The following is a 26065-nucleotide window of genomic DNA, read 5'->3' on the forward strand; positions in this document are numbered from 1 at the left end:
TCATATATTAGGTTGTTATCATTATGTGCTTATTTCTTGTCTACAATAGTGTGCATTGCTATCCATGTGTGCAGTCCTAGTTCATCTCGCCCCAGTCCTTAGATAAAGCTGTTGACGCAGGAAAGTCTGAGCCGGGACCTTGGCCCAGCTGTTGGTGGCGCCCGACTGGCTCTTTTTGTTATGTCTTGTAATGTGCAATGCTTTGCTGAATTAATAAAAACCAGGTAGGGGCGCTTGGGCAGTTGAATTAGCGTTGGAGAACCCACGAGTTCATTTGCCCAAGCTTTTTCCCTATCCATGGCATAGAAAAGTCAATCTTGGCTGGTCTGAGTAACTTTTTTTGCTGCTTAGCAGCTAGGCTTGTCCTAGTCTTCTTTTAGAGATTTCTCTGACAGTACCTTCTGGAATTTTTTTATGGAAAGCATGACCGATGAATGATTGGAAACTATTGAAGTTCGCTGATACAAACATGTTTATCATTTGGCTGAAAAGGACTACCATGACTTAAATTCCGAAAACAACACCTGAAGAGCACGCACCCATGAGAGGAGGAGTCTGACAAAAAAAAAAAAAAACTTGGAAAAATTTAGATCGTTTGAAACCACTAGAATTCTCTACCCATATTATAGTGTTGTTTTTTGAATGCTGTAGTTGCTATTTATTGCCACCTATAGTATGGGAAAATATCAGTTGACTGGGGTAGGATTCAAGCATAAACCAAGTTTAAGATGTTAAGAATAGCTTGCTCTCATTATAATGCTATGCTTTTGATTTCCTAAAAAGTGATGATTTTTGAGCGAGATGTTTTTAACCCAATACTTGTGAAATAGTGAGAATCTTCTGTCCATCCATACTTGATACATCATCATCATCATATGAATAATTTGAGACAGATAGCGAGAGAGAGGGAGAGCGAGCGAGAGAAAGAGAGAGAGAGAGAAAGAGAGAGACCGCGATAAAGAGAGCGAGACAGAGAGAAAGCAAAACAGAAAGCGAGAGAGCGAGAGTTTGTGAGAGAAAGAAAGAGAGCGAGAGCGAGAGAGATTGAGAAAGAGAGCGAGAGATGCGCTTTGAATGTCTCCAGTGACGTAAGTGACATGAAAGCGTCTCTTCGCATTCTCTTTATAATTGCACTGGTTTGGCGTTTCTGTGACGTCTGTGGAGATCTTGCGCTCTCCGCACGACAGTCCATCTTTGGACCGGAAGCGCGTACTAGTTAGTAGCCCAAACTGTGTTTTATTCCAAATGCACCAGCCTTGATGTAGTAAAGCTGCAACTGGCTCGAAGTGAAAAGCACTTTGAATCGGACTGGAAAGCAAGTCACAGACACCCAAATATGCGCGTTGGAGTGCGCTGGCGAGTGGAGCCTTTACTTCATCCAGTAGCGCTGTCGTGATGTTCAACACTTCAGGAATTGAGCTCTCTTTGAACAAGAAGGAGGATATTTCTGAACTTCTCAATGGCACCTGGCAGCTTTTTTACAACGTCCTGCAGAACATCGGCCCCACAAACATGCGGAATGAGTCGTGCGGGGAGCAGCTGCTGCAATTCAGGCGCCCGGAGAAGATCATCATTGGGGTGATGCTGGCCATCATCACAGCAGTCACCGTGATGGGAAACACGCTGGTCGTTATCGCAGTGTGCGTGGTGAAGAAATTAAGACAGCCTTCAAACTACCTCCTGGTGTCTTTAGCTGTGGCCGACCTGTCCGTAGCCATAGTGGTGATGCCATTTGTTATAGTGACTGACCTCACCGGGGGCAAGTGGCTATTTGGAGAAGTCTTTTGCAACATATTCATCGGCATGGATGTAATGTGCTGTACTGCCTCCATCATGACCCTCTGTGTGATCAGCGTGGACAGGTATGTTGTGAAGCGTGACATGATTACATGCGCGCGCGCCTGCTTTTAGAATCCGTCTTGAACAGACACTGTAGTTGACCTTCCTTAACTACACAGTAAGTGGGGCAAGCGCAGTTCAATTAACATATCAAACAACGAGATGTGATTCAAACACGTCCGATAAATGGGCATTCGTACCAGAGTATGCAGAATTTTCAGATCAGGTGATTTTCTAAGTCACCGGGGCAGCAAACGCGCACGCAAGATGGTGATTAATTTCCACCACAGTTAATTAATCTGCTCTGCCAGGTCATGTTTAATCGGACATTTAAACTCAGCTGCAAGAATTGAAAACATATTTCTCTGATGTCCTGCACTTTATTGTATAGCTTACCAGCATGCCTATAGTTCATAGTCCATTCATTCATTTTTTATGGCCGCTTATCTGCACAAGGGTCGCAGTCTTGTTTATAGTGTTGATGGAAATTGTCATATTTTTATTTCCATTCTTTATTTCTAATTCATTGATGTTCTTGTTTTTATCAATCATTATCACCATAAATATTTATTTTTTTAAACTGGCTAAAAGCAGGATAGCTGCATGGCTCACAGCACTGAATATTGGGGAACTGTTGTTGGGTTTGCTTGTGACAAATGGGTCAGCCTTTACTGCTGCAATTTGTAATAGAAAGTCAAGCTATTGGTATTTAATCGGTTGTGCCACAAGATGTTCATATTCAAATTTAATCCCAAATCTAGTAATGAAATGATCTGTATGAAAATGTGAGGGTGAACGAAAGGACGTGTGTGCGCGCGCGTGTGTAGATCTGTGTGTGAGGTTGATGTGAGTGTGTGTATGTGTATATGATTCATAGACTGTCATTCCTAAGTTAGAGCATGAGCTCCACTTGTCATATTATAAACCATAAAATTGAAACCTTTATTCTGTAGAACAGATTTTTGTCTTTACACCATAGTACAGCATGCATGTAGCATTGGCATGAGTGGATTTGCTAATACTGGCGTATGTACTGTAATAGGGCCCAGTGCTACACATAAACACGATCCATCACAGAGTAAACTTACAATAGAGTGAGTAAGTGTGTTTTCAGGAAAATCTAAATTTCTGCCCCACTTACCTCGAGCAGACCAGAATTTACATACAGTTTCTGTTTAACACTGTTCACAGTACCCACCATTAAACAAATGCAAGTCGTTTACTTAAATCACAGTAGTTGGGGTGAACGCAATTGAAGATTTTTATAGTTACAAAAAAAAATCTGGTTTGGATGAGTGGGTTGATAAGCATTCCAGGAATGTATGTTGACTGTTTCTCTGAGTAAGTTAATGCTGTGAACATCATGGAGCCAAAAGCATGAACCCTTGTGTAAAGGTTCAATAAATATTTAATCCCACAGGGTTGCATGAATGTTCTCCGAGAGAGCACTTTGATGGAATTTAGTATCTCTGACCTTCCTGGTCCACAATCTATTCAGAGCTAGATAATACCACTAAAATCCAGAGAGAATAGCAAACTATCGGCTCTGTAATGGTGCACCATGTCATCTTTATCTAAAGACTTTTATCGTCAATGAACATGTGCCGTGTAAACTTAAATTCAGTGAGATGGATCTGCCAAAGTCAGGATAAAGTAGTACGTATTACATCTGGGACATTGGTGACATATATTTATGATGAATTGATTGTACATTTGACAACTTTGACATCATGAACCATATTTTATTATGACTAATAATCATGTCCTTTCGTTCATATCAGAAATGATTGATATTATATATATATATATATATATATATATATATATATATATATATATATATATATATATATATATATAAATACTTAGCAAAAGTAATCTTAAAAAATTAAAAATGTGTACTTTTAGTCTTTACCATACCTCTATTCTGATTCAAAAGGTTCTGGGGCTCAGCAATTGACTGGCAGAATGGCCGAACTGAGACCTACATAGACACACTGATAGCTGCCATCTTAGCGCGCCCCCTCAAGAACAGTAGTTACGTGAATTTGAAGAAAGGTGCCTGAAATAATTTGAAATTGCAATTTTGTCATACATATGATAAAGAAAGTGAAGTCTTATTTGGCCCTTTTATAATGATGATGAAAAATAGTGCCCCCGCCATTCATTTAAAAGCTAGTTTGATGTTTTCTTAGCTAGTTTCTGCTGCATTTACATGGCATCATAGAATAATGTCCAGTGAGTCAAATTGATTATTTCTCTCGCTCTTTGTAAAATGACTGATGTTAAGAGTATGAAACCTCTTGCTTTTAGACCAGGGGTGTCAAACTTATATTGGCTCAGGGGCTGCATGGAGGAAACTCTGTCCTCAAGTAGGCTGGACAGGTATAATCATGCCATATATCTAAAAAACAATTCGTTTGTAGATTGTAGATTTTTGCTCTGCGTAATGGCCTGGACCTGAGTAGCGCCCAATAGTTGTAAATACATTGTCAAAAAGTATTAAAAAAAAAAAAAAAGTTAAACTACTATTAACTTCCTTTTGGGTCCCCTATGTGTCACAATATAGCATTTCTCCTTAAAAGGGCAATGTGTAAGATTTAGACCGTTTCTCATTACAAACAGCAGGAGGTGCTGCATTTACCATTATCTGTAGCAAAAACATACATGGCAGCCTCCAAAGAAGTGCCACCCCCCCCCCCCCCCCCCCCATGTAATATAATTTAATACTAGACCTACAATTATATTTAAAACATACTGTTGGTCGTTAAGAACACATTTATTCGGAAGTTTTTAAAATGTATAATAATTTCATTCATTCCTTTATAGTTAAAAACGGTGTAAATCTTACACATTGCCCCTTTAAGTTGCATAAAACCAATGGCAATTTTATATGATCTTTTTTCCATTTGTTAAAAAAAAACATATTTTTTATGTATATACAGTAACACAAACAATTAAATACAATGAGAGACAAATATCCAGAGGAAGGAAAATGCCCCAGTCAAATTCCTTGATTGTATAACTTTGTGGACTGCAAAGACTTGGAAGGGTATAAAATGGTGCTGTAGTATGGCAAATATAACACCATACTGCAGTGTCTCATTCTGGACACTGGGTATATGTTGCAGCACTCATCTTCGCATTACTTAGAAAAATAAGAGTTTTTGTGTATTGTTACGTTAGATAAGAACGAGGAAGCCTGTGAAGGAGGACTGAACGAGAACGTTTTGCAGCTGACAGCATCTTGGAATGACGTGCTTGTTCACTGTTTTCTGTTTTGTAAGTTACAGTGCTGATCTTCGCATTGCTTGGAAAAGTAAGATTTTTTTTATGTATTGTAATATTCGTTGTTAGGCACCAGGAGGCTTGCGGAAAAGGACTGAGTTAGTTATCGAGCACTAGCCTGAGTTGCGACTGACAGCAACTTGAAACCACGCACTTGTTAACCCTTTTTCCTGTTTTGTAAGTTGCAATCCCAGTCTTCGCATTGCTTGCCAAAGTAAGATTTTTTTGCGTATTGTAGCATTTGTTGTTAGGTACAAGGAAGCCTGTGGATGAGGACTGAGTCAGTTATCAAACAAGTTGAGTTGTGACTGACAGCAGTTTTAGACAGTGTATTTTGATTTGAAGTAAAAAGTTATTTCAACACAGCCTACTTCGCCATCTTTCACCTGAGAGTGGAAATCACCTTAACCTATCTCAGTAGACAGCAACTCAAAGCTCTGGGTTCAACCGGAGACCCAATTTTTTTCCCCATACTGTTAAGTATACAGTGTTCCCTCATTTATTACTTGTGTTATTGTCACGGCGGAGCATGGCGAGTGGAGGCGTGAAAGAAAGGGGACCCAAAAAGACAGGAGGGCTAGAAGGTTGTGGCTCAAAAAATGAATGTTTAATAACAAATTGAGAAAAGGAACAACGGGGGCAAATCAATACAAAGTACAACCAAAACTGAAATTAACACACGGAAATCAGCCAGGATTGACAGGGGATACTCGAATGAGAAACTTATAGAAGAAGATGTCAGCAAGTGTTAGGCAGAAACTCTGGCAGCATGACTTATGGACAACTAAGCAATGACCCCACAAGAAGTCGCTGCAAACTGGGGACTTAAATAAACTTCACACCTAACGAGGGAACACGTAACAGCTGGAGGGAGACGAAAGGCAGGGGAAGCTGATTGGATGGCAGACGAGGGCAGGTAAGCAAGCAGGTGGACAAGATAAGACTAACAAGACACAGACAGGAATGCAGCCGCAATTAAAACTAACATGAACCTAAGAATATGAACAAAAACCTAAACAACTCAATAAAATAAAAATCCCGACCAAACTTGACAGTTATGTTCCAAAAATACCCTCAATTACTAAAATCTGTGGAGTAGAGTTTGAGTTTGTTTTTTTGTCATTACTAAAATGTTTTTTTTTTTTAATTTTCATTTCATTTGTTACTTTTTATCATGTTTATTTTTTATGTGTTATAGATACATTAATCTTTTGTGTTCTTTTTTTTTCATTTCCTTCACTGTGTCTTTGTTTTTTCATTTGCTGGACTGTACCTTTGTTTATCGTTTTTAACTGTTCATTACATTTTATTTAAATTCATTATATATGTGTTAAGGCTGTAAAAGTTTTCACAATACACTTAGTACATTTTTTATCAGGCATGCATTACTATTTTCAGTATAGTACATATCAAAAAAGTCATGAAAAAGTGCATTCACAGTAGATACAAAATGGAAATCTCCAGCCATGCTTTTCGATTTGAACAGGTCATGGTATAAAGTATCTCCCACCTCAAAAAAAAAAAAAAACCCCAAAAAACCCCCAAAAGAAACCTAACTTAACAGAGAACTTTGAATTGTTTATCGCTGTTCAGTGTGAACATTTGTTTCACCACTGTATATACTTTATGACTGACTAGCCACAAATCAGTGGCATAGACTACAGCACAGATAATTGGTTATTACCGGTATATTTAGGAATCGTGGTGAATATGATATTGCTTGTTGAATTCTAGCTCACTGTGAAATAAACAGTGAAATAATTTTTTTTTTTACAAAAACAAAACTCGAATATACAATACATGAATTACAATTCACTTCAATTATACTTTATTAATCCCTTGAGAGGGTTCCCTCAAAGAAATTGGGTCATGTTAATATGATAAAATATTAGTTATTTACTGCATTTTACAAAACCTCTTTGTCTACTGAATATCAGCAGGCTATTGACAGGCAAACAACTATATTAGACACTAACGTGACATATATATTTCAAGATTAATTCTGATTCAAAGCATTGAAGGCCCTACATATTGAGCAGTAATCATATACCTCTGTCATATAAGAATTAAAGGGACAATTTAAATCACTCTTGCCCAAGATACAAATGGAATCATCCCTGCATAAACTTATAGAAAAATTTAGATGTATTCAGATCCACTTCCTTAATAAGGTAAAATAAGGTTTTGGCTTCAATTTTTACCTTCCCTGAGAGTAATATGTTACACATTCAATAATTCAAAAGTCAAATATAAAAGATTTATGTAAAACAGCTGAAAGAGAGGGTGTATTTCTGTAGTTCCTTGGATGTCAAAGAAAAGTAATGCTGAAAGAAATGAAGGAGCTCTCGCAGCACATGGTGGATGATAAAAAATATCAGCTGTAAAAGTAAACAGACAAAGTTGACCGTAAGTTACACTTAGCATGAGGAATCCAACAAGTGAGCAAAAAGGTATTTGGTTTAGAAAAAATAAAGGATTTTTGAGCCTATACGCAGCGTCAAGAAGCAGCAACACTCCCAATTAAGAAAAACAAAACAAACTTTTGAGGCGAATAAGTTTGTCCCTGCATTGAGTGCAGCTGGGGAATATTCACCCGCAGCATCACACACACATGACCTGCCATAGCTGACACATCCGCAGGTAATGTGATGTGACGCCCAGGCTCTGCTCTCAGGCACTCTCCCCCTCCAACTTCCTCCTTGTAAAGGAATGGATATTTCCAGTATGGCTAACAAGCAAATCAAAGGCAATTTATATGTATTTGTGATGGGTTTTTGTTGTTGTTTTTTTTAATGCAAAGGGTGTGTGTTTGTGTTCAGAAATCTAATACTGTATTTGTGAATCCTATCATGACAAGCATAGTTAAAGTGACAAACCTCTAATTCATGCTGACTACAGGTGTTATCTTTAAAAAGCAAACTCCATAAAATTACATCTACCTGCTATTACATGCTTATGGCAATCAATTGAAAAGTTATGTCTAGGAAAATATTCCAAAGTCATGAAAAATGATGGGAAAATACATTTGGTTAGTTAATCATTGATGAGGGTTGTACTGCCAGCTGCAGCAGTTTGTGTCCTGTTTGAGTACCTGTTTGACTTTTATTACAAAATGACCCGAAGACAGAGACGGGTTTGTACGTGTACTTGGAAAAGGTGCATCTGTAAATTGTTCTCCAAAAAGGAATTGAAAGGGTGAACATCAAAATACATACAATAACCTCTCTGAACATGAAGATTATCTGTCTGATTGCTAGTTTACCTCTGAGTTCAAGACATTTTATTTACTCCATAATAAATAATGGAAATAGGAGGATCAAACATTTTATTGTGACATTCTTGACCACTTAAAGTAACCACCACTAAATTTAAAGGTCCTGTATTTTACAAATTTAACCATGTTTTTTTTTCCCCTCATTTCACACATCTCTGAGCATTCCTGCTCATTTCTGCGACTCAGTACCAGCCCCACCCGATCAGAGAAAAAGACAGGGTACTCACTTTGTCATGTTAATAAACGAGTACTGCACCTGTATTAGTCATGCAGCCTAAACACATGCACTCATTCTTCTATCAGTCGGTGGGATGCACTGGCAACAAACCTAAAAGGGGTGCAGCAGTCATATGGTGAGACGCAGGGTTTAAGGGGGCCAGGGGTCTTATTTCATAGATAATTGAATCACAGCAAATGTAATGCGGGCTACCTTTCATGTTGGTCACATGAAAAAAAAAACACAATCAAATAAATGCAGGTAACTTTGATTGCAAGTAAAGACATTGAAGAACAATTAGACCGAGGGATATTAGGGATTTTTGGTTGTAATTAGTGTGACTTTAACTACTGGTGATTCTTTTTCCTTTTTTCTTTCTTGTTTCTGACACTTGTCCAGCCAGCCAAACCAAAGTGTTAGGAGTCTACCAAAATGGAGAGGTAGCGGCTCTCCTCTGAGCCTCCCCATGATGATCTACCATCTCAGCTTATTGCTTTAGCAGAATGCAAACTGATTAGACAATCAGCAAAGTCTGTGGAAGCAGGACAACGATTCTGGTGTCTTTCATAGGGTGACATGGAAAAGCAATTGGGACATTGCGCCTCAAGGACCATGGTTGAAAAACCCTGATTAACGAATACCAGAGTTGCAATAATGGTGGCTCCAAACCAGAAAACCCTCAATGCCTTAGCTATACCTTCAAATTGTGTCCATAAATTATATGAACAGAAAGCATTTTGTTGGATTCCAACTATCATCAGAAACAAATTTGATTTACTTGCTGGCAATGCGGACCAAACCCTGATACTGATCGTGCAAGGAGAAGCTCGTATCATAGAATTTGGTATCCCACACTCCTGAACCAGCACCTACAGAATGCCCCAAAGAGAGAATGTAGAACACCTCCAAGTCCACAAAATAATTCAGAAATGGTTGGGCGAACTCCCATGCACTGTTGGTTGGTCCTCTGTTCCATAAATTTGGTGACCTGATGAGTGCAACAACACTGATGAGATCAGGAAGGAACTTGTCATCTTCATGTTTGTGACGTATGAGTGCAAAATCACAACCATCTATCTTTGTTATGAGGATGTATTTATTCGAGGCGGACTTAGTCAGACATCACTGACGGCCTAAGTGTGAAATGCACGGACCACCACTGCTTATTACTGTCTTATAATAAAATCACATACTGCTATTGAGTAAGTTTACATTATGTACATACAGTCTGTCTGACGAATCCCTTGATTTCTGACAAAATAAAAAATGTGAAGACAGGTACCCCATAAGCAGCAGCGGAATTGGAATGTTCTATTCTCTAAAGGAACTTGACATGGAGGATGATGGATTTTAAATACCAGCCAGTTAATAGTGATCAGAGTTTTGCTTTACTATTGTGTTACTTGCCACATTATTTAGTCCACAATCTCTGGAGACAGGAAGAATAAAAAGAGTGAAGCTCTGAATGCCTTTAGTGTTGCATATATTAAGCTTCAAATTTGGCATTAAAATGAGGGGATCCATTATTAGTGGATGCTGAACAAGAAGCCAATAAACACTTACACATAAGAATGATAATGGGCTTTGTTTTGACTTCCTGTTCTTGTGGGACTCAGAAAACAAAGTCACCATACATAATTTGATCTTAGAGGTCATTCACTTTAACATATTCCACACTATATATTTGATTGCACCTTGATGTATATATATATATGTGCGTATGTGTAAATGTGTGTGAGTGTATGTGTGTTCATCTGATTAATTATGCATGTAGAAAAGACTTTTAAAAACAAAAACCAAATATACATGCTGTCTGCCTGGGACCTGAACACGATGTGACCTTGTGGATTTAACTGAGTTACTACTATCAGAAGGGGGGTGGGGTGGCAGCAAAGCTGCAAAACTACGTCGCAAAAAACACCCTTTAATCCTTTTAATCGCTTGGGTGAACAGTGCTTGAACAACCACACACGAGTCCACTTAAAACAGTTTATTGGTTGGTCGCCATTTGGTCCAACCTAAAAACTAAAAGTCAACCATCAAACATATGCAAACGTCTTCTAAAAACTAAAAGTCCAGCTAAAACACACGACAAGTAAAACATGCAAGTGGCGGTCCATTTGGCTCTCAAGAGTCCTTCGGCATCGTTCGAGGTCGGGCACACACACCGGCGTTGCCTATCAGGAAACAAAAAGGGGACACAGGAGGCAGCTACTGGAAACGGTGAAGCAAAAATGGTGCACCTGCCAGGACAAGCTCCAGCCTCTGCCACTCGTGTTGAAAGGGGTTCAAAACATCGCTGTCATGCCAAGGATCAGCAAAGGCCGCCGACACTTGCACCTCCAGATGTGTCAGCAACCAGCTCTCAATGCAATCCTTCATCAGGGCACACGTCCAGTCCAGGCAGCAGCCATCCACCTTTTCCCATACCCACTGTCCTTACATAAAAAGGAGAGTCGTTCCACCCTCGATTGTGATTGGGCCTCTGGCCATAATGCCAAGCTCGATTGGCTTCAGTTCGAGTGCTTTTCCATAGGGAGTTAGGAGCAGCTGTTAGTCATGTAATCAAGGCATAACAACAAGCAATGACCAAATGGCAACAGAGACAAAATAAAATCACTCCCAAAGTCCACCACTTACACTACTAGTATACTATATGCACTTCGAACTGACCTCTAACTGAGTTCCTATTAGTGTACTATATGAGTATTAGCAGGAGCATTAGCCTGTGAGATGGACTATACACAAATCTCACTCTGGTCTAAACTAATGTCATGTCCCCAGTCTATTAGTTGATAAGTGGGAAAACATATTCTATAATGTAAGCTATACTGACAATGAATAGTGAGTAGTTTCTTAGGACTGTTGTTTGAGTAAGAGCTTACTAACAGACTCCATGGTAAGAATATTAGGTGTTGAAGCATTCTGCAACGCTAAGATCTTTAATCATGATTTCTGCAGGTGTGGAGTCACAGGTATGTACATAACTGGTATACAGGTACACATGCGCGACAGAAATCATTGAGTGCAACATTACGTGCATTTGCGTACCCTACGTAACTTTGAACCATGGAAACAACCTGAGCTGAACATTTTTCTTCCCTGAAAAGTGTCTCCAAGATGTGTTTTGGCTTGATGCACACTTAAACCTGATGCAAGATGTACTGCTCATGTCCTTGGTTAGCAGAGAAAACATGTGCGTTTGATACAGGTTTGAACATTTTCAGTCATTCTTTATTTGACAGGTATGAAAGGAGCTTGTGAATGTGGTGCACATTATGGATAACAAACAACCTAATCAAGAAGCAAGAGCTAATCACCCTCTTGCAAGGTAGCGAGACAAACTGCAGGAAGAAAACAGGGTCTGTGGTTCTGTCTAATAGTTTTCTTCTCATTCTTCATAAAGCGAAGAATGGGCGTCCCATGGCTTTCTATTCTGAGGATATTTGTTTGTTTATTGAATCGGCTTGGGCTGGCTGTTGGGCAGCGTATCATTCTCATGAGGGTGTAAATTTGATTGTTTATGTTGTCACTCTACAGTAATGGAGAATTTACATGAACGAACCTTTCAAACCATAACTGATGGACTTCTGAAACTTTTCGAAGACACAGGCTTGAATAAGGTGACATCGCTGACACAGACAGCACAGACAGTGTGCTTAATGTGGGAGTGACACAGAGAATGATATTTCTTTTAATGAAAGAAAGGGTGCCAAATACTATATCCTGGTACTTATGTGAGTAACCCACAAAAAATATTGTGTGCATCCCAGCACATACAATACACTCAGAAGCACAAAACAGCTGTTCTCGACTGTAAGCGTAGAATAAATGAATCAAACGCAGACAAAAAAAAGGTGATTGGGGGAAATTGTTGATCAGCATGTTTGTTGCTTGTTATTGTGCAGAATCTGTCATCTTTACTGCTTTGTGCATAGTCATGTCTAATCAAAATGCCTTGATTTTTGTCACTACCCGTGCTTTGTCTCCTTAATTTAAATGCATGACGTTGGGACAAAACGTTGTAAATAACGTTATGAATTTCATATTTATTGAAAAATATGTTCTATTGTGTGGGGGTCCATATGTGTGGGGGACATTTTTACAAATTCTTGACAAATGTAAAGATTTGAAAATGGCTAGAATGTTTTCATGATGCAATGCAAGACACCATTGTTGGTGTCTCCTGAAAAATGGCACTTTTGGAAATAGGACGATTCTGACTTGTGACTTAGAACAGTGATGGGACATCATGGTCAAATTTTGGTATCTAACCCTTATTATGAAGTTGTTCTGTACAAGACATCATATTTGACGATGGTGAAGAAAGGCCAGCAGTGACTACACTTCCTGAGAGTGCACAGGAAAAACCACCTTGTGGGAAAGCTGCTGCTGACCCTCTTCTGTAGCACCATTGAAAGTATGGGACTCGGACTTGTTTAGGATGCCTCCCTGACACTTCCCCAGTAAGGTGTTCCGGGCATGTCCCTCCAGGAGGGGGCCCTATAATCTAGTGCTTTGAGCTCTCACAAGCCAGTTCTGGGATCAGAAAATCTTTCTATGACATGGAAGAAGTTGAGTGCTGGATTTTGCATTCGAGTAGCGCAGTTTGATGACAGGTCGACGGACATTGCTGGTGTCCTTTTAGAACCATTTTTGATCCAACCATAATGTCACTTTTAATGGTAAGAGGCAAAAGCAGGCAGGTTCTTAGGGGACATCACATTGTGGTGACAAAAACAGGAGGGAACACAAGGAACTAAATAGAGGCGGAAGCGATCAGCACAAGACTAAGATGTTAAGGTATGACAAGGGAGAAATTCAATTACTGATTGTCAGAAACACTTGCATTGTATACAGATATGTTACCTTAAGTCTAAAGGCAATTTGATTTGTTCTCCCAGGTAAAATATTGCAACAAGAAGAACCGAACATGATATAAATGCTTAGTGAGCTAGCTTAAAGATCAGGGTGGGCCGCATGTGGCCCTTCAGTCGTAATTTGCACACCACTGTCCTAAAATTACACAACTTGATGTACAATGCATGGAACTGTGTATAATGAGCTCAAGAAGTTATTGCAATCTTAACTGCTTATCCATGATTATGTTCACTGCCTGTGCTTCTGTGACCTTTACTCGACTGGATCAGGCACATCAATGTTATTTGACTGTTGCCACAGCTGTGTTTACTTGCTTGTAAATGCTATTCTATTTGCCAGTCCATTTTTCAAACTGGTGTATGTGGAGATAAATCTGTGGAATGCACAAATGTGATACATGGCTGTTTAGAAAGGGACTTTGCAAGCTGAATTATTTTCTTTTTCTCACTAAATGGAGTAGGGACAAATATCAGAATATGCTCTTGTAATGAAAGTCATGTCATCAGTCATAGCTTGTTCTCTGTGAGCAAGCAGTGCTCAGACAGGAACATAGATTCCATCTTTATATTTAATGTACTGATTTATGGAATCTCATGCAAAATCAAAGAGTGGCTATTGTGTTTTGTCCTGCAAAGCCTAGACTTCATTGTTGTATCATTTATGTCATCAACAACTTGACATTTAATTTTATGACTACACATTTTTCTAATAATGATTTCACCAGTAGACATTTGATTTTAATACATTTACCTGCAAACTCTGACAAGGGAAACAAAACAATGTTTCAATCTTCATCACTCAAACTGAACTTTTTCTTTTTTGTAAATACAGATAGATGTCGTTGCGTTTGAATGGTGAATGGACTCAGTTATACAGGGCTTGCGCTTTACGCAGATAACTCATTGACACAGTCTCAGGAGCAACTCGGAGATCAGTGTCTTGCTCAGGACACTGACACGGTCGCAACAGTCAGGGGCTCAAACCCACAACCTCTCAGTTGTCAGACAATGACTCTACAACTGAACCAAGTCACCCGCGTTTGACATAAAACAACCGTCCAGTTGACAAGTACTTGTAGATGCATAACCATGGTTGGAAATGTAAAATTACACTGAAATTTTCTCAAAGACTTAAAATTGTTTGAATATTTCATCTAAAAAAAAATCTCTTTCAATGAATTTGGAATGATATAAGGCAACTTATTTTTGTAAAATTATCCAATGTTGTACAAAAGAATGAAAGGCATTTGAAACATACTGTTGTACAGAAATAAAAGAGAAATTACATAAGGACCTAGCGGTAAATCATTGTGTTTTCAACTTTCCACAGTTAAATGTAGTGACATTTCTAACTAGGAAGTGAAACTTCATGTTGACTGAAGCCCTGCCTCTCACCATGATGTTCTCAAGCTGACGATAAAATGAAACAATTTAAAAAAAAAAGCTAACACTGTACATAGTTACCAGTAATGGGAGTCGGAGGTAAAGTTAGTGAAGGAGCCAAAAAGAGGCATTTTACTGATATCAAAATGAACTTGAGACACAAGAAAGCAAAACATGTGTCTGGAAACGACACACAACAACTGGAATCTGTTCCCTTCGGAAACCCTAACGCTAAACAATTGTTCTCAACAACTACAACGTAACCTTGGGATATGTAAATTAATGTGTGCAACTGTGATTTTACACCATCGACAAACTCAGAAGTAGATAAGGTATAATGTAAATGAAAGGCATTTAAAATGTTTTTTAAGTTAGATTTGAAATATATCCATTATCTAATAAAATTAATCGCTGCCAATAACTTTATACGTTGTGACCCATTTTCACAGCAGTCAATACCCCTTACCCCTCAAAAAATAGAACTCTTTGCACAAATCTATACCCAACCAATCTCAACAAAAAATGGTAGATGCACAAAAAACAGCCAATTAAATTTCACTAGTCAATTATAGTTCAATCCATTTGTTCTGTTGACATCCCAGAATCACATTGGCATCCCCTGTTTGTTCTTCGTTTTCCTCCAACCAGAAAGTAGCCTGATAACTTTTAAACAAACAAAGCTAAATACAAAGCTCTGTTAATTGCTTTTTCTTGTTTTTCTGCCTTTGCACTGGCCTATGTTTGACATAATTACCCTTTGGTTTAACACTGCTTTAGGTAGATTCATCTATTGCAGGTGAATTATCACAATGAATCTAAAATGCACTATAACCTTTACAGGTGGACGTAAATTGACCTTCTCTAAACATTTGAATGGACATGTCCAACTGATCAATGTTTCAGTACATTTTTGCACAACTTGCTGTTCTCTAACAAGGAGCAACATGGGTGAATTCTTAGCAGGTGTCTGATTCATGAATCGACCATTATATTTCCCGGTTCAATTAGAATTGTTATCTAGACTGTCCTATTCATAACCATGCTCACATTTTGACATAGGACCAAGACAATACATAAATAAATACTAAAATACTAAGTTCTCGCAGAATAACTATCACTAATCTTAGTGTCTGTGTTATCTGCATGGTGCAAAAGAGGTACATACAGCAAGACTCATTGAAATCTATCGGAGTGGATGTGCTTGAAAGTTATTTTCATTCTCATTTTCATGAATAAAACATCTGCCGTGAATTCTGCTGTTCAGCTCCTGAAAGCCAAATATCACTATCCATCCATCCATTTTCTATGGCCGTTTACTCTCAGTAGGGTCACTGGCTTGCTGGTGCCTGCCAACTGTCTACGGGCAATAGGCGGAGGAAACCCTGAACTGGTTGCAAGCCAATTGCAGGGCACGCAGGGTATTTTTGGAATGTGAAGCCAGAGTGTTGGAAAGAACCCATTCAGGCATAGGGAGAATATGCAAACTCCACACAGGGAGGCTGGCGCTCACTGTAATTGAACTTGATGTCTGAACTGTCACTGTGATATGTATAGGTGTGTGTGAGTGTGTGTATTTATCACTAAGTTTAATGATAAATGAATGACTGAATAAAAAACACAAACAAATGGAATAGTTTAGTAACTATTTTTTAAGCCCATATTTTTTGCCCACATAATAACTTTATGCAGCTTAGTATTTTCAGCTTGAATGTTAGTTCGGAGTAGTGCCTTTTCAAGAGGTAATAGCTTCAATTTCTTGGCCCTACGCACAGGTGTCAAACTCAAGGATCAGGGGCCAAATCCGGCCCACCTCATTATTTTATGTGGCCCGTGAAATGTTGATTTGACTTAAATTTTCTGTCTGAAATACCAAATTTGCAAGTTGTCTTTAACTTTAAAAATGTTTTTTGAGGAAAAAACAAACAAACAAACAAGCATTTTTAGTTCCCTCATTTAGATCTCTCATTTAAACGGATTTTACCGGCCTCTGCTTTCAAAAATTGGCAAATGACAAACAACACTTAAAATTTATTTGCCTTCACAGTCATACCGGGCCTTTGACTGAAACTAGAACTACAACTGAAACTAGAACTACAATGTGGCCCATGATAAAAATGAACTGAAATAAAGTGTGAGACCATTTGAATTTGAAAGTGCTTCCAAACTTTGCCAGGTTCTATGCAGTGAATTTCTACAGCAGTATAGAAATATGAGCACAATAAACCATAATTGCTATAATAACACCCCTGACTGTGAACAGATGACCATTTTGTTTACAAAGGATATACAGTGGTGGCTTCTATTATATTAAATGCATAGTCAATGGATAACTTCTTTTATTCATTTTAATGAAATGTTTCATTCAGGCAACTAAAATCTTTTGTAGAACAAATATGAATGTCCAGCAAATATCAGCACAAATTGTTGCTCTTGAATAAACTGTTAACAATGTCAGAGCAGTAATATTTTCTCATCGTAATATAACAGGTCAGTAAAATTGTGGTTATATTGCAATAGGATGTTATATACTAATCCTCAATGTCCTTTTGCTGTGCAGAGTGATGACTTGTAGGCTGCTATTTTGACCATACTAACTCCTGGCTAGATGACGCTTCCATCCATTGCTCAACATTTTTTTTTAAAGGTCAGGAGTAAATTGGGTGGACATGAAGAGTTCCTCCAAGCTTATTTAGTTTTCAATTTTTTGGGGGGGAAAGAAACCATAGGGGATATGACAAAGCTGGAGAGGTACAGTACTTCATACCGCCATTCTCACATTATCATGACAGGAAAACAGAAGAAGACGTCCTGTATATTTGCCTGTGGCACAAATACTTTATTCAAAGACACATCATTATTCAGATGTGGTGTGACTGTCTTTAATGGAGTTGATGATTTAGTGCCAGACTGCAAAATTAAAGCTCTTAACAGGAAAATGCCATATTGATGCAAAATTAATGAACAGCGTTTGCATTCAAATTTACTCTATGCATTTTCCTCTGAGGCAGTTGCATGGACTTGTATGTCTAACATGAAACTGTCACATGCATTAGTGCATGCGGTTGTGGATACAGTGATGACTGAGACCAGGCATGACGTTTCCCTAAAGGAGATTATAATTGCCTATATCAATTATTTAAACCAGGGGTGTCAAGTCCAGTTCATATAAATTAACAAAAAAATTTGCTCCCAAAACATTAATCTCATATTAAACTCTTACAAGCGTCTTCAGAAAACATTACCGTAAAGTTCACTTAAAAATACAGCATAGTTACAACTCTTACAAGCGTCTTCAGAAAACATTACCGTACAGTTCACTTAAAAATACATCATAGTTACCATGTTACAGCTAAGCGAACAAAAATTAATGTACATTAACTGTACTTACCAAAAATTCTAACATTGACGATGAAAAATTTACTGTGGGGGTTCGTGTAAAAAAGACAACACAACAAAACAAAACTGAATTGAAAACTGCAGGGGTGACATAAAAGGGAAACTACGTTGCTTTGAAGGCTGTTGGGTCCGGTCGAGCAGTTAATGCTAATACGGCCAGTGCTCTAGTTAACGTTTACTGACCCGAAACAGCTGGATCCCCAGGGACAACATAAATTGAAGGTTCTAGATGGTAAATAGAATGGACTTATACCGAGCTTTCTACACTATATGGTGTACAGAGGTCACATTTATGCATTCATACACCAATAGTAGCCTCCATTGGTGTATGAATGCATAAATGTATGCAGGGGTCAGTTTCTTGCTTAAGGCCACTTTCCAAGGGTCGCCAGGGTCAGGGAACAATCCCACAGATTTTCGGGTTGAAAGCGACCACTCCCACCGCTGTGCTATGCCACCTATATAAAAACAAGGATTTTCCTCTGAGTTGTTGTTACGGATTCCGCTTGTTTTGCGTGTTTATTATTTGGCAAAACTGTCGCCAAAAACTACAGCCAAAACACAGATGTATTGTTGAGCTCCTAGTTGGTGTGTAATTGCTTCGTTACTTTGTTCATTTATGAGCGTTGCTAATTCTAGTTTGTAGCTACTTTTAATTAATAATCTGACAAAGTCCTCCTGCTGGCTCTGTCCTTCCATTGGAGTTTTTGGTTAGTACCTTGCATAGGCTTTTCTATGACACTTTGAGTTGTTATTTTGTTGTGTAATTTGGTGCTACTTGGACACTTTTTGATTTGCACTTTTTGTTTATAAATTGTTTTTGTTCATCCACTTGCATCTGGTCTGCTTGGGGTCCAAAACTCCCATTCTCAGAGTTAGCGTCCAGTTGGTTTGGGGTCCAAAACTCCCGATTCTCAGTGTTACTAACAGCTTTGGTTATATGAAAAAATGGGCTTCCCATCCACTGAGAAATGGACTTGTTGCAGAATATAGCTGATGAGACTTTACCCTGCTCTGATCGGCTTAGTTATGATGAGACAATATTCGGCATTTTCATGCAAAATAGATGATGTTATGAGAGGAATCATAAAGCCTTTGATACGCCCTAGTGTGACTGTTCATTTTATAGTTATAGGAATATTTACTGTTGCGTCAATTTCTTAGTTGGAATATTTACTTAGTGCTATAAAGTAGACTAACTACAATAAAATAATATAATTACAGTGAAGTTACGTTAGCTGGGTTGGGAGTTGTGCAACCCGCTGCCTCTGATGGATCACCTGTCTTCCGTGAGCACTTAAACACTTGAAGTGAGTGCTTTATGATCTGAAGCATCAAAAAAAATAATAATACAGTGGGCCCCCGTGTTACGAGATTAATCCATTCCGTGGTTGGGCTCGTAAGGCGAATTCACCGTATGGCGAGCAATCCAAACCTATGTTAAATAGCTAAATTGCTAAAAAACATAGAGGATTTATTTACTTTTAAGTGGCGCTTGTTATTCCCATATATATATATATATATATATATATATATATATATATATATATATATATATATATATATATATATATATATATATATATACTGTACATACAACCAGAAAACATCATAAATAAAAAACATAAAGAGAGGATTTATTTACTTTTAAGTGGCGCTTGTTATGCCCTTATATATATATATATATATATATATATATATATATATATATATATATATATATATATATATATATATATATATATATATTTATATATACATACATACATATATATATATATATATATATATATATATATATATATATATATATATATATATATATATATATATATATATATATATTATATATACATACATACATACATACAACCAGAAAACATCATAAATACATAAAGAGAGGATTTATTTACTTTTGAGTGGCGCTTGTTATGCCCATATTCCCGAGTAAGGGTAGCCTAGGCTAGGCTAGTGTACCTTTCTTCGTATTTCTTGATTATTACCAGCTTCATTTCCATGTAAATCATCTTCTTACTTCTCTCTTTAACCTCACTACCAATCTTGGGACCCATGGCTAACACATTCAACTTTGAATTAGGCAGTAAAATGCACTATAAATGCACTATAATGCACTATAATATAATGCACTGAAAAATGCACTATAAATACGTTTTTGTAACAACTCACGAGAGAACAAAGCTTTACTATTATGCCATTTTGAAACGAGTGAGGCCGACCAATAGCAGACCAGCATCTCCGTGAGGAGACTCCGACCAATAGGGTCATGACAGTTGTTTTTGTCACAAAGCGAGGGAAAATACCGTAAATAGGGGACAAGAAAACTCAGTATTCCACTTCGCAACGTGAAAAAAACGTAAGCCAGGGACGCTGTAACACAGGGGTCCACTGTAGACTGTCCACTGAGAACGACAGTGTGTAAAGGCCCTGTTGGGATGTAAACCTTCTTCATTTTGTGTTCAGTCTGTGCATTTTTTTTCAAGGCATGACCCACACACCACGATGAGTAGATTTGGTGACGGATTGCCCAACTCTTATTTCTGTCTCAAGTTGTTTTTGTCTGACTAAAATTTTTCTTTCTGTCTAGCCAGTTCTTGAATGCCCTCTACAGGTGCTATTTTACCACAGCAAATCTTTCAGTTTTGGGCAGGGCAAAGATTGTTAAACAATGGCAAAATTTTGTTTCATGAATATTTTTGTTATAGTATAGATCAGAGGTGCCCAACCACCAGCTTGCGCTCCAGTACTGGGCCGCACCCGAAATAATGAACTATTTCCGATTTTTGTATGACTGAAAGATATTTTATTTTGAAAACCCGTCCACGATAAAATTCTCAAGTGTTGACCGGTCCGGTGATATAAAAGTTGAGGACCCCTGCTATAGACAAGTATGCAAGGTCATAAAATAAGTCAAACAAACATATTGCCGCCTTTTGTAATCGTATCTGTGATTGATTATTGCTTATGTTTAGTAGCCAATCTCTGATTACGATTGGGCCCAAAACCCTGATCATATAGCCTACTGATTACCTAGAGTAACTACCAGAAAGTGAAAGTCAATTCCAAGAGGTAGATTGTGTTCTTTCCCGTTGTGGACTTCAGTGATGCAGAAAACATGCTCTCTTGCTTGTTTAAAATGCACTAAAATACTCTGACCCAGATTCAATAGACCATGCTCAAGACCTGAACATCCAAATCACAAACTTTGTATGACTAAAAAAGGCTGTGAAAGAGAGATTTCAACAAATCATACAAGGAAGGAGGTTGACTTATTTAACACAGATTGTGCTGTGATGCCTAAAGTTAGGAGATTACCAACTGTGTGGAGTTTTACATCCTTGTTTGCTAGTAATAGGATAAATAGAACAACATTCAGAGCAGATAGTCATAGATACTTCTATTATTAGTGCTGAAGGTGGGGGCGCCTTTCTTAACTGACTGGATATGTGACAGGCATCAGAATGGAAATGGTGCCAGCAATCCAAAGCATTGCTACTTTCTGAGAAATTACCAAAGTAACTGTTTTTATTGTGCATTAATGTATTGACAAATAGAAGCGTATCATTCAATATGATGTGACTCGGTGACTGCAAAGATATAAACAAAAACACTAATGCTCAACAGCATTTTAAATGCATTTGAGAGACCGATGATATTGTATTAAATTGATTGGAAACAGTTTTCAGAAGACTGTACATACAAACGCCCCAGTCTGACCTTGATCAACGCTTTAAACTTTGATTTACACAACCAGACTATTCGATCGGAAATCAAATTACTCTAGAAAGTGTATGCTTCGATCAATGGAAATGGAAATCGGATTAGTCTTTCATGCGTCCCAGTTTCTGTGGCAGGACATTAAATTATACAGTGATAGAGTGGAAATCTATCCCGCATGGGCTGTACCAAAGTCAGCTCTTTGTCATACCCTAGTAGTGATCTGGAAGGAAAAAAGGTGTATTTAGAGTGTCAGAACATTAAGAAAATTTCACTTAGTAAATGTTACAGGGCAAATAAACATAAATGAACAAAACAAAACTGCATTTTACCTTTCAATTGAAACAAAGGCCAAAAACATTTTTACCATGTCCATACAATTGCAAATAAATATGTGTAACAAAAAATGGACCAATAAGTACACTTGTCCAACAGTCAAATCAAACTCTATTAATGAAGAATGAATAAGAATAAATTTTAAAAAACAAATCAAGGAGTCCAAGAGAACTATGAGGGAAAACCAACTCCTAAAGATTTTGTAATATTTTATTTTAAACATGGTGTTGTGATTAATATTGCATTTTTCTCTACAGTATCTCATGGTGTGGGGCATTTTGCCTCTTGCACTTAATTGGAAATGAAACCAAAGATGCTCAGGTAATTACCAATCATAGCTCACGATGCGAACATAACATGGCCTAACTCAGAAATGACATGATTTGGCAGTACCTGAGCCCCGAGCGACCGTGACATCAGCAAGTGGCAAAATGACATTTTCCCTCTGAACACATTCAACAACCCTAACCCTATACAAATCCCTCCATGCCTTGGCTCCACGATACATAATTGGCCATCCTGCAACCTATCACAGAAGCTGTGGCCATCTGACACTAGCCTGCTCTTCCTCCCTAACACCAGAATGCAGACGTTCTGTGACAGTGCTTTCAAAGCCAAAGCAGCAGTATGTGTGAATTAGGTGAGAGTGAAATGTACTGCGAGTGCCTTAAAGATAGACTAGCAAAAGAAAAAAAAAGGAAATTTGCTTTCAGCCATTATGGTCATGCAATCATGTTATCATCTCTGATTTTAAACATGAAGCAAATCCTTGTGACTTGCTGGGTGGTATGTGACTACAGTAATATGTTGTATGATTACAAAGACCTTTCGCCAGACCTTACTTAGTCTTAGGGCTGGGTGTGGGGTGGTGGCATACGAAACGCAATGGCCGTCCCAATTATTGTTGTCACCCGACTGTGTGCACTTTCTTTGCTCTGCTCAATATTTATGAATACAGAAACATATCTCAGCTGACATGTAAAAAGGGGTTTGGTGGCTTTTCTTTTCTGTGTAAAGTAAGTTCAAATGTGCTATGTGTCCCTCCTTACTTGCCGAATTACGCATGTCTACCCAGCATCCTTGTTCGGTACACAATAGCTTTCAAAAATACAAATTAAAAAAAAATTGATATTAACTTTGAAAAATGTGTGACTCTTATGCGCTAACACTGACATATATGTTTTTCAGTTGCAGCTAACATCAGCTTGGTACGGCATTAATTTCAATAAAAGAAACGAACAAATTGAACCAAAGTCTGAGTCCATCCTTGTTGACTCACAGAAATATGACTAAAATGTAGATGATCATGTAAAGGTTATGATGTCTCAAGTTGATCCAATTAAAAGTGGCAAGGTGTGGACTATGCGTGCACCGGTTAGAGAACCGTTTGAGGTATTCCATTTGACTTTTATATTATTTGTGGTCTTTTGGCAAATACACACAATCATAAAATTAATGGAACACGGATGCTTTATGATAAAATAAACTCGAGCTGTGTTGCCATGAAAAGGAAAAACTGCTTCAAATGCATTCAACGTTACACTGGCATGGCATTCATTGACCGCTCGCAATGTGGGAAATCTGAAACACATTTACCTTAACCTGCAACAAATGTATAACTTACTGGTGTGAACACACGAAAATATTAGGGCCATCAGGGCTAGCAAGGCCTTCTCTGCTGGCCTAACATAACCTGACATCATTATCATAATAAACTATAATAATTATAATAACTATATCAAAGTCAAATTCATTTCAAATTCATTTTTGCCAAATAGGTATATATATATATATTTTTTTGTAACATTTTTCTCCATATTCTGTTCTTTTCGTGTCATATTATATCCATTTTGTTACGCTTCTTCTCGTGTTGTAGTTTTAAATTGGAGTTTTTAGCCAATTAAGATTCATCAAACTTGTGTCACCAGGCTGTATGTAATCTGAAAATATATGTACAGACCATATTTCTCATTTAGATTTTTTTAATACGTTAGCAAAAAGGTAAAGAAAATTAAACTTTTTATGTCATTATGGGGTGTTGTGCATACGATTATGTGTAAGAAATAATTAATTACAATATAACTTAATTCAGAAAAAGCAAAGCACTGTATTCCATCTTATTTTGTAATTGTGAGTGACTTTTTACGGACAATTATGTGTAAAATATAATTGACTATAATATAACTTAATGTGAAAAAAGTGAAGCACTGTGTATTCCATCTTATTTTGTAATTATGAGTGACTTTTTAGTTTTCGTTCTTCATTGTTTTCTTTTTCATGCCATTCTGCAAAAGGTGCGGTATTGCACAATATTTACTTTGTACAGCACATAGACCATGCTGACAGGGATGGGCATGATGATTGTTAGAATGCATCTATCATGATGGCTATTGAAGTCGTCAATATCTACAGTATATTGCCGTGGGATCCTGTAAAAGGCTGATAGGAGGGTTCACCGACAGGTGATGAGCTTCACTACATGGACTATAAAATATATAGCCTTCCGCTTCCCTTCTGAAGGGAGCTATCTTTTACCTGAAGCAAAAATAGTGAATTTGCAATTATTTGGTTGATAAACCTGATATACTGATTAACTGATTGATTTCTAGGAAATAACTCCACTACTAACTTTGAGAGGGAGTAGAAAAGTTGCATGAAATATTTGCATCACGCAGAGTATGCAGTCAAAGGCATACTAAATAGCTCATAGTAACTACGTGATGTAAACAGTTTACAAAATATCAGCACACACAAAAACTAATACAATTTTAATGGCATTGAATAAAATAAGTAAACATCTTGTATCCGTCTAAATCACATTTTTCCATTTTCATCAATCTCAAAACATTTTTTTTGTTAGATGACGTGTGAGAAAAAGGAAAAATGTAGGCCACTTCTCATTTTCAAAAGCATATTTTAGTTTTCCCTCATTGCAAGTCTTAAGGTGAAAATATGAGTGGAAGCTTTCTGTGGAGAAAAAGCAAATGGACTTCCCCACTGCCCTGTTCCACTTTTTTTCTGTTCTAAATTTACCACACTGCCATCCAAACCAACCGCATCTCAGTAAATATTTCACTGCGTAGTCCCTCTTGGACATAAAAGGTTTGAGAGATACCCCTAGGGACAAGAGGCTGTTGCACACGATGGCTGATTACAGTGTTACGGTGCAGAAAATAATTTACTTCACCGTGCCCTAACTGGTAGTCCAATGGAAGCGATGAAAATCTTCATTAGTTTGGCCAGACTGTTGGTCTGTGACAGCAGAATGCCTGAGGCTTCTGCATGACTATGTCCCGAACCTTCCTAAGATACCTTTAAAAAAAAAGAATAAATGAACCCCCCCCCTTTTTTTTTTTTTTTTTTGTTTGGACCACTTTATGTACGGCTTATCTCAAGATGCTGAATATGTCTCTCTTAACCCACAACCTTGTGGTTTAGACTCCATGTGGCAAAAAAAAAAAAAAAAAGTCTCGCTGAAAAGGATACCAAATTCTCAGTCTCCTGATGTTGCATCATCACCGTGCAAATAGTAAATGACTCTGCTTCACTTACACCATATTTTTGAAATCTCCACTCAAGTATTCAACAGTGAGATCCATCCCTTTATTTACACTGTTGACTGTCGAATGCATTTGAGTTTGACATCAAAAGATGAATATGAGACAGAGGATAAATATTTTGTCTCATATTTCCACATAATTACATCAGGATTCGATG

General features: G+C 37.8%; 1 protein-coding gene across 3 annotated transcripts in view; it reads left to right on the plus strand.

Moving 5' to 3' along the window:
* The first annotated feature begins 1022 nt into the window (after positions 1–1022).
* htr7c (5-hydroxytryptamine (serotonin) receptor 7c) overlaps positions 1023–26065 on the plus strand; it is a 30634-nt gene continuing 5591 nt past the window's right edge. The window contains exon 1 of one of the 3 annotated variants that reach the window (XM_088418074.1): positions 1023–1862. In XM_088418074.1, coding sequence (XP_088274200.1) covers positions 1396–1862 — 467 coding nt within the window. In that variant the 5' untranslated portion in view covers positions 1023–1395. The remainder of the gene's footprint in view (positions 1863–26065) is intronic. The other 2 variants (XM_088417986.1, XM_088417903.1) reach the window with 2 other exon arrangements.

Source organism: Hippichthys cyanospilos, chromosome 1 (assembly GCF_059441005.1).
Source record: "Hippichthys cyanospilos isolate Australia breed blue-spotted pipefish chromosome 1, RoL_Hcya_1.0, whole genome shotgun sequence".
Classification (NCBI taxonomy): domain Eukaryota; kingdom Metazoa; phylum Chordata; class Actinopteri; order Syngnathiformes; family Syngnathidae; genus Hippichthys; species Hippichthys cyanospilos.